The sequence below is a fragment of the Salmo salar genome, chromosome 17 (genome assembly GCF_965601325.2).
Source record: "Salmo salar chromosome 17, fSalSal1, whole genome shotgun sequence".
Lineage (NCBI taxonomy): Eukaryota > Metazoa > Chordata > Actinopteri > Salmoniformes > Salmonidae > Salmo > Salmo salar.
Window position 1 is genome coordinate 61,231,409 of NC_138307.1, and position 13,972 is coordinate 61,245,380.

A 13,972-nucleotide genomic window follows, 5' to 3' on the forward strand; every position below is an offset into this window, starting at 1 on the left:
ATCAGAGACACCAGGAGACATCAGAACACCAGGAGACATCAGAGACACCAGGAGACATCAGAGACACCAGGAGACATCAGAGACACCAGGAGACACCAGGAGACATCAGAACACCAGGAGACATCAGAGACACCAGGAGACATCAGAGACACCAGGAGACATCAGAGACACCAGGAGACATCAGAGACACCAGGAGACATCAGAGACACCAGGAGACACCAGGAGACATCATAGACACCAGGAGACATCAGAACACCAGGAGACATCAGAGACACCAGGAGACATCAGAACACCAGGAGACATCAGAGACACCAGGAGACATCAGAGACACCAGGAGACATCAGAGACACCAGGAGACACCAGGAGACATCAGAGACACCAGGAGACATCAGAGACACCAGGAGACATCAGAACACCAGGAGACATCAGAACACCAGGAGACATCAGAGACACCAGGAGACATCAGAGACACCAGGAGACATCAGAGACACCAGGAGACATCAGAAACACCAGGAGACACCAGGAGACATCAGAGACACCAGGAGACATCAGAGACACCAGGAGACATCAGAACACCAGGAGACATCAGAACACCAGGAGACATCAGAGACACCAGGAGACATCAGAGACACCAGGAGACACCAGGAGACATCAGAGACACCAGGAGACATCAGAAACGCCAGGAGACATCAGAGATGCCAGGAGACATCAGAGATGCCAGGAGACATCAGAGATGCCAGGAGACAGAGACACCAGGAGACATCAGAAACACCAGGAGACATCAGAAACACCAGGAGACACCAGGAGACATCAGAGATGCCAAGAGACATCAGAGACGCCAGGAGACATCAGAAACACCAGGAGACACCAGGACATACCAGGAGATATCAGGAGACACCAGGAGACACCAGGAGACATCAGGAGACACCAGGAGACATCAGAAACACCAGGAGACATCAGAAACACCAGGAGACACCAGGACATACCAGGAGACATCAGGAGACACCAGGAGACACCAGGATACATCAGGAGACACCCGGAGACATCAGAAACACCCGGAGACACCAGAGACGCCAGGAGACATCAGAAACACCAGGAGACACCAGAGACGCCAGGAGACATCAGAAACACCAGGAGACACCAGAGACGCCAGGAGACATCAGAAACACCAGGAGACACCAGGACATACCAGGAGACATCAGGAGACACCAGGAGACATCAGGAGACACCAGGAGACATCAGAAACACCAGGAGACATCATAGACACCAGGAGACACCAAGAGACATCAGAGACACCAGGAGACACTGGAGACATCCGAAACACCAGGAGACATCAGAGACGCCAGGAGACATCAGAGACGCCAGGAGACATCAGAAACACCAGGGGACACCAGGAGACATCAGAGATGCCAGGAGACATCAGAGACACCAGGAGACATCAGAGACACCAGGAGACACCAGGAGACATCAGAGACATCAGAGACACCAGGAGACATCAGAGACACCAGGAGACCTCATCGACACGAGGACACACCAGGAGACAGAGACACCAGGAGACATCAGGGACACCAGGAGACATCAGGGACACCAGGAGACATCAGGGACACCAGGAGACATCAGACACACCAGGAGACACCAGGAGACATCAGAGACACCAGGAGACATCAGAGACACCAGGGACACCAGGAGACATCATAGACACCAGGAGACATCATAGACACCAGGAGACATCAGAGACACCAGGAGACATCAGAGACACCAGGAGACACCAGGAGACATCAGAGACACCAGGAGACATCATAGACACGAGGAGACACCAGGAGACAGAGACACCAGGAGACATCAGAGACACCAGGAGACATCAGAGACACCAGGAGACATCAGAGACACCAGGGACACCAGGAGACATCATAGACACCAGGAGACATCATAGACACCAGGAGACATCAGAGACACCAGGAGACATCAGAGACACCAGGAGACACCAGGAGACATCAGAGACACCAGGAGACATCATAGACACGAGGAGACAGAGACACCAGGAGACATCAGAGACACCAGGAGACATCAGAGACTCCAGGAGACACTAGGAGACATCAGAGACACCAGGAGACATCAGAGACACCAGGAGATACCAGGACACATCAGAGACACCAGGAGACATCAGAGACACCAGGAGACATCAGAGACACAAGGAGACAGTTCCACAGCTAAACAGAAAGGCGCTGTCTTCCAAACTCCTATCCCTCACAATTCCTTCATCTTCACTGACTCCCTTCGTCTCCACCTCTCCGAGAAGTAATGGTCTGTTTTAGTGTGAAGGAGATTGGACAGGAAGGTGACGTGAAATCTCTCGGTGTACAAGATTGATTTGGTGGAGCCTTGGAGCCTGGAGCAGGTTGCTGTATGCGGCAATGCCTCTGAATTAAGATCAGTCACACACACACACAAACACACACACACACACACACACACACACACACACACACACACACACACACACACACACACACACACACACACACACACAAACACTTGGAACCTGTTGGCTTGAATCTTATAGCACCGGTTCACTGTATAGAGTGGGTGACACCTTGGGGATTCCCTCTAGAATTCCAACCAGGAAATGAATAAGAGAGACCGGATAACATAAATTAACAGAGGTTTCAATCTCTCTCTCTCACAACAGCCTTTGTAGGATCTTACGCAGGTTGGATTGGTCCCTTGGCAGGGGACCAAGCCCAGAGGCCCCAGAGGTTTTGCGGGGAATTCATCAACCTCCTGACACATTCTACAGAATGTCACGGATCCCTCCAGAACTTTCATTACGCACACCTGGCCCCTATTCCCAGTGATTTGTAACTGTATACGTGTGTCCTTGGTTTACCATTGTCCTGTCGATTATTGTTACAATGTCCGTTGGTTGTGTGAGTACCTGTGCTGTGTGTTTTGGCTTTCGTGCCATTGTGGATTGTGCAGATGATTAAGGGTCTCGTCCCATGTGTTAATCATTGTGCGCATGTGTATTTATTCGAGGTACTCCTCGCTCTTTTGTTTGGGTTTAAACCCTGTGTTTTTGTTACGTGTTTGTTTGGTCTTCGTCCCCGTGCCTTTGCATAGCACGCTGTAATATGGATATAATAAAAAAACGATTACGCATTCCTGCACCTGTCTCCCGATTCATTCATACCAACGTGACACAGAATCTACTCCCATTACATTTATGTGAGCTGGGTCTGTATTAAAAACAATTGCACTATTTATTTAACTCTAAATTGAAACATCATAAAGAAATCAGCTCTGAGAGAGTACGCACAATAGAAGTCAAATCTGGAACACTTAAACACCTGAGACTGAGAGGTCAAATCTGGAACACTTAAACACCTGAGACTGAGAGGTCAAATCTGGACCACTTAAACACCTGAGACTGAGAGGTCAAATCTGGAACACTTAAACACCTGAGACTGAGAGGTCAAATCTGGAACACTTAAACACCTGAGACTGAGAGGTCAAATCTGGAACACTTAAACACCTGAGACTGAGAGGTCAAATCTGGAACACTTAAACACCTGAGACTGAGAGGTCAAATCTGGACCACTTAAACACCTGAGACTGAGAGGTCAAATCTGGAACACTTAAACACCTGAGACTGAGATGTCAAATCTGGAACACTTAAACACCTGAGACTGAGAGGTCAAATCTGGACCACTTAAACACCTGAGACTGAGAGGTCAAATCTGGAACACTTAAACACCTGAGACTGAGATGTCAAATCTGGAACACTTAAACACCTGAGACTGAGAGGTCAAATCTGGACCACTTAAACACCTGAGACTGAGAGGTCAAATCTGGACCACTTAAACACCTGAGACTGAGATGTCAAATCTGGAACACTTAAACACCCGAGACTGAGAGGTCAAATCCGGAACACTTAAACACCTGAGACTGAGAGGTCAAATCTGGAACACTTAAACACCTGAGACTGAGATGTCAAATCTGGAACACTTAAACACCTGAGACTGAGAGGTCAAATCTGGAACACTTAAACACCTGAGACTGAGAGGTCAAATCTGGAACACTTAAACACCTGAGACTGAGAGGTCAAATCTGGACCACTTAAACACCTGAGACTGAGAGGTCAAATCTGGAACACTTAAACACCTGAGACTGAGAGGTCAAATCTGGAACACTTAAACACCTGAGACTGAGAGGTCAAATCTGGAACACTTAAACACCTGAGACTGAGAGGTCAAATCTGGAACACTTAAACACCTGAGACTGAGAGGTCAAATCTGGACCACTTAAACACCTGAGACTGAGAGGTCAAATCTGGAACACTTAAACACCTGAGACTGAGAGGTCAAATCTGGAACACTTAAACACCTGAGACTGAGAGGTCAAATCTGGAACACTTAAACACCTGAGACTGAGAGGTCAAATCTGGAACACTTAAACACCTGAGACTGAGAGGTCAAATCTGGACCACTTAAACACCTGAGACTGAGAGGTCAAATCTGGAACACTTAAACACCTGAGACTGAGATGTCAAATCTGGAACACTTAAACACCTGAGACTGAGAGGTCAAATCTGGACCACTTAAACACCTGAGACTGAGAGGTCAAATCTGGAACACTTAAACACCTGAGACTGAGATGTCAAATCTGGAACACTTAAACACCTGAGACTGAGAGGTCAAATCTGGACCACTTAAACACCTGAGACTGAGAGGTCAAATCTGGACCACTTAAACACCTGAGACTGAGATGTCAAATCTGGAACACTTAAACACCCGAGACTGAGAGGTCAAATCCGGAACACTTAAACACCTGAGACTGAGAGGTCAAATCTGGAACACTTAAACACCTGAGACTGAGATGTCAAATCTGGAACACTTAAACACCTGAGACTGAGAGGTCAAATCTGGAACACTTAAACACCTGAGACTGAGAGGTCAAATCTGGAACACTTAAACACCTGAGACTGAGAGGTCAAATCTGGACCACTTAAACACCTGAGACTGAGATGTCAAATCTGGAACACTTAAACACCCGATACTGAGAGGTCAAATCTGGAACACTTAAACACCCGAGACTGAGAGGTCAAATCTGGAACACTTAAACACCTGAGACTGAGAGGTCAAATCTGGACCACTTAAACACCTGAGACTGAGAGGTCAAATCTGGAACACTTAAACACCTGAGACTGAGAGGTCAAATCTGGACCACTTAAACATCTGAGACTGAGAGGTCAAATCTGGACCACTTAAACACCTGAGACTGAGAGGTCAAATCTGGACCACTTAAACACCTGAGACTGAGAGGTCAAATCTGGAACACTTAAACACCTGAGACTGAGAGGTCAAATCTGGACCACTTAAACACCTGAGACTGAGAGGTCAAATCTGGAACACTTAAACACCTGAGACTGAGAGGTCAAATCTGGACCACTTAAACACCTGAGACTGAGAGGTCAAATCTGGAACACTTAAACACCTGAGACTGAGAGGTCAAATCTGGACCACTTAAACATCTGAGACTGAGAGGTCAAATCTGGACCACTTAAACACCTGAGACTGAGAGGTCAAATCTGGACCACTTAAACACCTGAGACTGAGAGGTCAAATCTGGACCACTTAAACACCTGAGACTGAGAGGTCAAATCTGGAACACTTAAACACCTGAGACTGAGAGGTCAAATCTGGAACACTTAAACACCTGAGACTGAGAGGTCAAATCTGGAACACTTAAACACCTGAGACTGAGAGGTCAAATCTGGACCACTTAAACACCTGAGACTGAGAGGTCGAAGGTCGAAGGTCATCTATGTCATCAGGCAGTGCAGCTCCCTATGGGAGGCTCCAGGATTGCAGGTGGTGTTATCTGCAGACTGGAGCCCCAGAGGAGAGCGACTCGAGGCAGATCCCCATCCCAAATAAATTAACAGTCTGGAGCTGGTGCAGGCAGCCACTGGGACCCAACGTCCTCCCCGGAGGCTCTGACGTGTGGAAGTGTGGACGTTTCTATTCAGCAGTGCTTATTTAACCACAGCCTCCATCACCGGGCCTCAACACCCACTCACTCAGATGACTGTCTCACCATGACACAGCAGAAAGTTAACCATGTATCCACTGTAGTCAAATTAAGTATAGTCACACTATTTAATCAAATAAAGACCTCTGTCTTGACTCAGTAAAATACTGTACTTGGTTAAGCGAATGAGATGCACTTTACACTGCATGTCTTTGGCTCAAACTTCCTCATACAACCTGCCTCATACAACCTGCCTCGTACAACCTGCCTCGTCCAACTGCCTCGTACAACCTGCCTCGTACAACCTGCCTGAACTCGCGAGCTTACACAAATGATTCTCTACACGGATACAGGAGCGGTCATCAGTCTGGTAATACGAGGCTAACTCAAAGTGAAAGATATCCCCATCTCACTCCTCTCATCCCCTCACTCCATCCCTAGCTTTACTTGTCTTCTATAGCCAGGGCAGATCAGTCTTTCACCAGGGTCTCATCTCACCTCCTAAGGCCTGTTTGGCTGGTAGAGCAGCATTTTAAATCTCTCTCTCCCCCTCCCTCTCCCCTCCCCCTTATCCCTTCCTGGCCGTGCCGGTTGTGCTTTGATCAGCTACCCCCCGTCCACAGCTCATTACAGACTGGATGCAGTTCTAATGCAGGTAGAGCAGCTGTTTAATCACAGCTCCTTCCATGCACTCTCTCCTCCTGTATCTATATTTTACCACCCCCTTTTGCATCTCTCTCCCTACCTCTCACTCCCTCACTGCCCATGTCTTCCACCATTATTTTTCTCGTCCTCTTTTTGACTACTGTACCTCTCATGCGCCTTCTTTCATCTCATTTCCTCCCTCGTTCACTGACGCTCACCTCTCTCCCCCCTTTCCTTCCTCTCTCTCTCACTCACTCTCTCTCCCACTCACTCTCTCTCTCTCCCCCACTCTCTCCCCTCTCCCCCCCTCTCCCCCTCCCCCTCTCTCCCTCCCTCTGGCAGTGCAGAGTGGTTAATTTGGCTCCGGTAGAGCGCCAGTCTGAGGGCTCCTCTCAGCTGGAACATGACCATCTGCCCTGGCAGAGACTGGCAGAGAGAGAATGGGGGGCAGAGGCGTTACGCCACCCTGTTAACGCCACGGGCCAGCTCTCATCTGTCAACGCCATACTTCACCCCATCACACACCGCACTCCATCTTAAGACAGAATGACTACCTCTCTGAATAGGAGTCCTCCTAAGTAGAACTGTCAACATCAAACTACTTTGAAAGTTGACTAAAACATGAACAACTTCCTGACTAAGGCTGATGAAATGAATAGAACAGACGTCTCAGTCAGCGCGCCTGTGGAAATGATGCTGTGACACGTTTCTCACCTCCTGGTTGGCTGATGTTAGCTCCTCCTCCAATGCCGAGACCCTCTCTAGCGACACCCGCAGTCTCTCCCTCACCTGAGGAAAACAAAACACAACAACCCGCCATGAGTGGGTTACTGTACACAACCTCTGGTAGGACCTTACCATGGAGCTCTGCTCTAGTAGTTAATGGCAGTAGGACCTTACCATGGAGCTCTGCTCTAGTAGTTAATGGCAGTAGGACTTTACCATGGAGCTCTGCTCTAGTAGTTAATGGCAGTAGGACCTTACCATGGAGCTCTGCTCTAGTAGTTAATGGCAGTAGGACTTTACCATGGAGCTCTGCTCTAGTAGTTAATGGCAGTAGGACTTTACCATGGTGCTCTGCTCTAGTAGTTAATGGCAGTAGGACTTTACCATGGAGTTCTGCTCTAGTAGTTAATGGCAGTAGGACCTTACCATGGAGCTCTGCTCTAGTAGTTAATGGCAGTAGGACTTTACCATGGAGCTCTGCTCTAGTAGTTAATGGCAGTAGGACTTTACCATGGAGCTCTGCTCTAGTAGTTAATGGCAGTAGGACCTTACCATGGAGCTCTGCTCTAGTAGTTAATGGCAGTAGGACTTTACCATGGTGCTCTGCTCTAGTAGTTAATGGCAGTAGGACTTTACCATGGAGCTCTGCTCTAGTAGTTAATGGCAGTAGGACTTTACCATGGTGCTCTGCTCTAGTAGTTAATGGCAGTAGGACTTTACCATGGAGCTCTGCTCTAGTAGTTAATGGCAGTAGGACTTTACCATGGAGCTCTGCTCTAGTAGTTAATGGCAGTAGGACTTTACTATGGTGCTCTGCTCTAGTAGTTAATGGCAGTAGGACTTTACCATGGAGTTCTGCTCTAGTAGTTAATGGCAGTAGGACTTTACCATGGTGCTCTGCTCTAGTAGTTAATGGCAGTAGGACTTTACCATGGTGCTCTGCTCTAGTAGTTAATGGCAGTAGGACTTTACCATGGAGCTCTGCTCTAGTAGTTAATGGCAGTAGGACTTTACCATGGAGCTCTGCTCTAGTAGTTAATGGCAGTAGGACTTTACCATGGTGCTCTGCTCTAGTAGTTAATGGCAGTAGGACCTTACCATGGAGTTCTGCTCTAGTAGTTAATGGCAGTAGGACTTTACCATGGTGCTCTGCTCTAGTAGTTAATGGCAGTAGGACCTTACCATGGAGCTCTGCTCTAGTAGTTAATGGCAGTAGGACTTTACCATGGAGTTCTGCTCTAGTAGTTAATGGCAGTAGGACCTTACCATGGAGCTCTGCTCTAGTAGTTAATGGCAGTAGGACTTTACCATGGAGCTCTGCTCTAGTAGTTAATGGCAGTAGGACTTTACCATGGAGCTCTGCTCTAGTAGTTAATGGCAGTAGGACTTTACCATGGAGCTCTGCTCTAGTAGTTAATGGCAGTAGGACTTTACCATGGAGCTCTGCTCTAGTAGTTAATGGCAGTAGGACTTTACCATGGAGCTCTGCTCTAGCAGTTAATGGCAGTAGGACTTTACCATGGAGCTCTGCTCTAGTAGTCAATGGCAGTAGGACTTTACCATGGAGCTCTGCTCTAGTAGTTAATGGCAGTAGATGTGTGGTTTTGAGCTCAGATAAATAGCATGGATAGTGTTGGAGACAACAGTGAGATATGCCTATTTATCTCTCTCCACCAACCCACCCCAGCCCAGGGTTAACATGACATGCCGTGTTCCTGCGATAGACCAAGCAGCTCTTCCCTCTCTCCCTCAGCCTTCAGCCCAACAGTAACACTTTGTCTTGGCCTTGAAGCCTGGCCTGAGCTTCTGTCCAGGGGTATCTGCTTTTATCGCAGCTTTCCCTCCCTCCTCCCCATCCCTACTCCTCCTCTCCCCTCCTCCCCTCTCCTCAAAGGGGGTGAATGTATGACTTACTCTGCCTTCCTCTATGTACCATGTTCAGGTATTTGTCATGCTACTGATGGAGCAATTACTGGTGAGCTCTGTGGTGCTCCATGGCCGGGGCTGTGGTCCGCTAGGATCAAGGCATCTCTGAGGAGGCTGAGCCTGGATTGCAGGGCAGTCATACCCCCTCCCTCCCTCCCCTCCCTGGGACAGCCCAGCAACACACAGACAGATCGTCGCAGGGCAGAAAACATCCTGTGAATCAAAAACGGATTTTATTCCCTAGTCCAGCGGCCAGGAGAGACGCATTGTAAATGATAGGGTCTGTTGTGGAGGGTTGAATAGATTACAGCAGCCAGTGTGACATTTTACAGAGGGCTGAGGCCATCAATCAACAGGCCTGAGGAAGAGAAGAGGCTGGGACCAGTGGGGGGGCTGGTTGTGGTGGTGGTGACTTATGCCAAAACAAAGAATATTCAATACCAGGATGGCACGACGTTTGCAATGCCTCTTCATACAGTATGTACTGTCATCAGTCAAATATACTGAACAATCAACTGAAGATTCTCTATCTGTGTGTAGAATCCATTCTTCCACTCAGCAAAAATTAAAAGCTACTGTGCATGCAGATTCTATAGACTACATCTCTAATGTAATGGTCTTACCTTCTCGTCTAGGGCTTTGTGGTGCTCGAACAGGGACTTGAGCGCTTTGAGGACCTCCACCTCACTGGACACGCCTGAGGGAGACTGGGCCTGCCGCTTGACCACGGTCATTCGTAGTGACCGCTCATGCCTGGACACCAGGCACTCCAGATGCTCCAGAAGCAACTATAGAGACAGACATGGGGACAGAAATTAGTGCTAATATAATCATAATCATCATCATCATCATCATAAAGGCTATCTGCCACATCTGCATAATTGACATCATCATCAACGCTATTACCGTTATCATCTGATTCATCAATTATCCAGAGAAGATGTAGTGGCCTGACTACTGGACTGTATTATACCAACCACACAAGGTTACTGGTCTTCATGTGATTCTCCAAATACATTATTTATATACACCCTGATTAACCGCAATGAAAAGAAATCAAAGTAACCAACCAGATCTTCTCATCTTGGTCATTTCATTTAATTTTCCAACTTTTGGTCGGAGGGGGGGAGAAGAAAAAACCTTCAGTGGAATAACACAAGACATACGAAAATCAATTATGGCACTCGGAACAATAAAGGCACTCATAACCAATGAAAACTCTGTGTACTGCACACAAAATAGATGATGCTAATGTTGTTACTGTGCCGGGCTGGTGTAGGCGTCGTGCCGAATCAATTCTCAGTGGAAAGTGTCCTAAGGACAGGGAGAATTGGGGGAGTCAACTTCCAGCAGCACAAAGGGATGAGATGAGTCCACTGGGAGTAGGGGGAACAGGAGAGACGAGGAGAAGAGACACACAGGGACCATAAAGATGAACACTGTCCTCTGATCTCTGTCACACAGGTACAGTGGAGGGATGGGGGCCTGAGGGAAGTCTAAGTGTGCTAGTCTGACTAGCTAGGCTTTGGGGGTCTAGATTTGGCCCATAACCTGGTCCTATGAAGGCCTAGTGTTTTGGAGGGGATGCACATGCCTCACAGACAAGCAAATAATCGAGTAAGCTAATTGCTAGTGATGATGCTGGTAGGAATCCACCAAGCTCTGCTGAGACAGTGATCTGAGGAGAGGTTCATGGACTGACTTCAGCTTTGTTGTCTGGTCATTCTGAGAAACATTGACCGTTTTCTTCATCTCAACATCCCAAATGCCTCGTTTCTAACCCTGACTGTGCTTCGCTAGGCCAAATAACCCCTTCTCGGCGTCGCCACGCGCTGTGGCCAGATAATAACATAACGGTGTAGTTCACCAATGGTTTGAGAGTTTTCACACTGGCTTCACCACAGTATTTAAGTCATTTACTTCTAAACCCATCTTTAAGCAGGGCTCTGGTGTTATGACTCCGTCCAAGCATTGTGCTTAAACCACAGACTGTAATTCCTTAATCATCCAGGCATTAAGAACCACTAGACATACTGACATCAACCACATTTTCAAAGTAAACACATATTCACTCAACCTGGTAGAACTTCACTAGGAATTCAGTGTTGCACTACACTACCCATCAGGCACTGCAGAGGCTATGTTGGGTGGGGCCCAAATGGTAAACATACTGTAGGCTCTGTTTCGATATCCACACTAGCAATCCATTTTAAATGCATGCTAAATTCATTGCTCCAAATGATATGCTAGAAACAACATTGGAACAGAGCTGTTGCTGTCTTAATATGTTGGAGAAACGGAGAAGGTGCTGGCAGAGCGGTGTGGACTGGTTTGGGAGGGCTTCGAGGGGGCCGTCCATCCTTCCTTCTCTCCGTCCCTCCTTGAGCGTCTGAAGGACTGCCAGCAGACTGAGACCCCCCCCGCATTCCCTCCCCACATCCAAACCCCCACCGTTTAATCAATCCGAGTCTGAACGTTGGCCCCAGCTCTACCTCAGCCATCGCCCCGCCAGAATAATAAAAAGCAGCCTACACCTACACCTACACACACCCTCTCTTCCTCCTCCTCTCTCTATAACCTACAGCTACACACACCCTCTCCTTCTCCTCCTCCTCTCTCTATAACCTACACCTACACACACCCTCTCTTCCTCCTCCTCTCTCTATAACCTACACCTACACACACCCTCTCCTCCTCCTCCTCCTCTCTCTATAACCTACAGCTACACACACCCTCTCCTCCTCCTCTCTCTATAACCTACAGCTACACACACCCTCTCCTCCTCCTCTCTCTATAACCTACAGCTACACACACCCTCTCCTTCTCCTCCTCCTCTCTCTATAACCTACACCTACACACACCCTCTCTTCCTCCTCAACTCTCTATAACCTACACCTACACACACCCTCTCTTCCTCCTCCTCTCTCTATAACCTACACCTACACACATCCTCTCCTCCTCCTCTCTCTATAACCTACACCTACACACATCCTCTCCTCCTCCTCTCTCTATAACCTACACCTACACACACCCTCTCTTCCTCCTCCTCTCTCTATAACCTACACCTACACACACCCTCTCCTCCTCCTCATTCTCCTCTCTATAACCTACACCTACACACACCCTCTCCTCCTCCTCCTCCTCTCTCTATAACCTACACCTACACACACCCTCTCCTCCTCCTCCTCCTCTCTCTATAACCTACACCTACACACACCCCTCTTCCTCCTCCTCTCTCTATAACCTACACCTACACACACCCTCTCCTCCTCCTCCTCCTCTCTCTATAACCTACACCTACACACACCCTCTCTTCCTCCTCCTCTCTCTATAACCTACACCTACACACACCCTCTCCTCCTCCTCCTCTCTCTATAACCTACACCTACACACACCCTCTCCTCCTCCTCATCTCCTCTCTATAACCTACCCCTACACACACCCTCTCCTCCTCCTCCTCCTCTCTCTATAACCTACACCTACACACACCCCTCTCCTCCTCCTCTCTCTATAACCTACACCTACACACACCCTCTCCTCCTCCTCCTCCTCTCTCTATAACCTACACCTACACACACCCCTCCTCCTCCTCCTCCTCCTCTCTCTATAACCTACACCTACACACACCCTCTCCTCCTCCTCCTCCTCTCTCTATAACCTACACCTACACACACCCTCTCCTCCTCCTCCTCCTCCTCTCTATAACCTACCCCTACACACACCCTCTCCTCCTCCTCCTCCTCTCTCTATAACCTACACCTACACACCCCTCTCCTCCTCCTCTCTCTATAACCTACACCTACACACACCCTCTCCTCCTCCTCCTCCTCTCTCTATAACCTACACCTACACACACCCCCTCTCCTTCCTCCTCCTCCTCTCTCTATAACCTACACCTACACACACCCTCTCCTCCTCCTCCTCCTCTCTATAACCTACACCTACACACACCCTCTCCTCCTCCTCCTCCTCTCTCTATAACCTACACCTACACACACCCTCTCATCCTCCTCCTCTCTCTATGGCTCATCATTTCTCTCTTATCATGCTTCTACCCTGCATGGCTCATCCAGCTTACAGTGTTTAGGCCTAAAACCTAGAGGTACACCATCCTCTGTTTTGTTGTCAGCCCTCCAACCCACTGATTGCATGCACCTGGCGTCAAAGATTTAATTATGAACTTTAAAACCTTTACAACAACAAAAAGCTGCTATATTAAAAGTCTGCCTCATCGCTCTGCAGAGGATTCAAGGTGATAATGAAGAGAGAGAGAAACTAAATTCCAACTCTCTGTCTCTCTCTCTCTCTCTGGCGAGATGGCAGAGCAGTGACAGGGCTACTAAAATGGCAGTGCTAAAATCCTCTCTGGCAGACTGGTGGTTTGTAGTCAGTCAGTGTGACTATGTGAGTCTCCCATTTAACAGACTGGTGGTAAAAGACAAGCCTTATCTGTCAATAGCAGAGTTTGGTTACTCTGCTTAATGAAAGGGTATTATCGGAAATGGAATTCAGAGTTAGCTCTAATGTATATGGGGTCCAAATCATTCCCCAGGGGAAATGCAGGCGACCGGTTCGATTGAACTATGTTACAGATGACCAGTCAACTGCATCAACAGATGAAAACATTGTTGATCTCCATAGACTC

At 48.1% G+C, this 13,972-nt stretch overlaps 1 protein-coding gene across 2 annotated transcripts in view; it reads right to left on the minus strand.

Moving 5' to 3' along the window:
* The window catches only part of ppfia2 (PTPRF interacting protein alpha 2), a 242,839-nt gene that overhangs the window by 51,561 nt on the left and 177,306 nt on the right, over nucleotides 1-13,972 (minus strand). For both annotated transcript variants that reach the window (XM_082963994.1, XM_045699940.2), the window contains exons 4-5: nucleotides 9,951-10,115; nucleotides 7,390-7,464 (exon numbers count right to left, since the gene is read on the minus strand). In XM_082963994.1, the coding sequence (XP_082820120.1) occupies nucleotides 7,390-7,464; nucleotides 9,951-10,115 (240 nt within the window). The remainder of the gene's footprint in view (nucleotides 1-7,389; nucleotides 7,465-9,950; nucleotides 10,116-13,972) is intronic.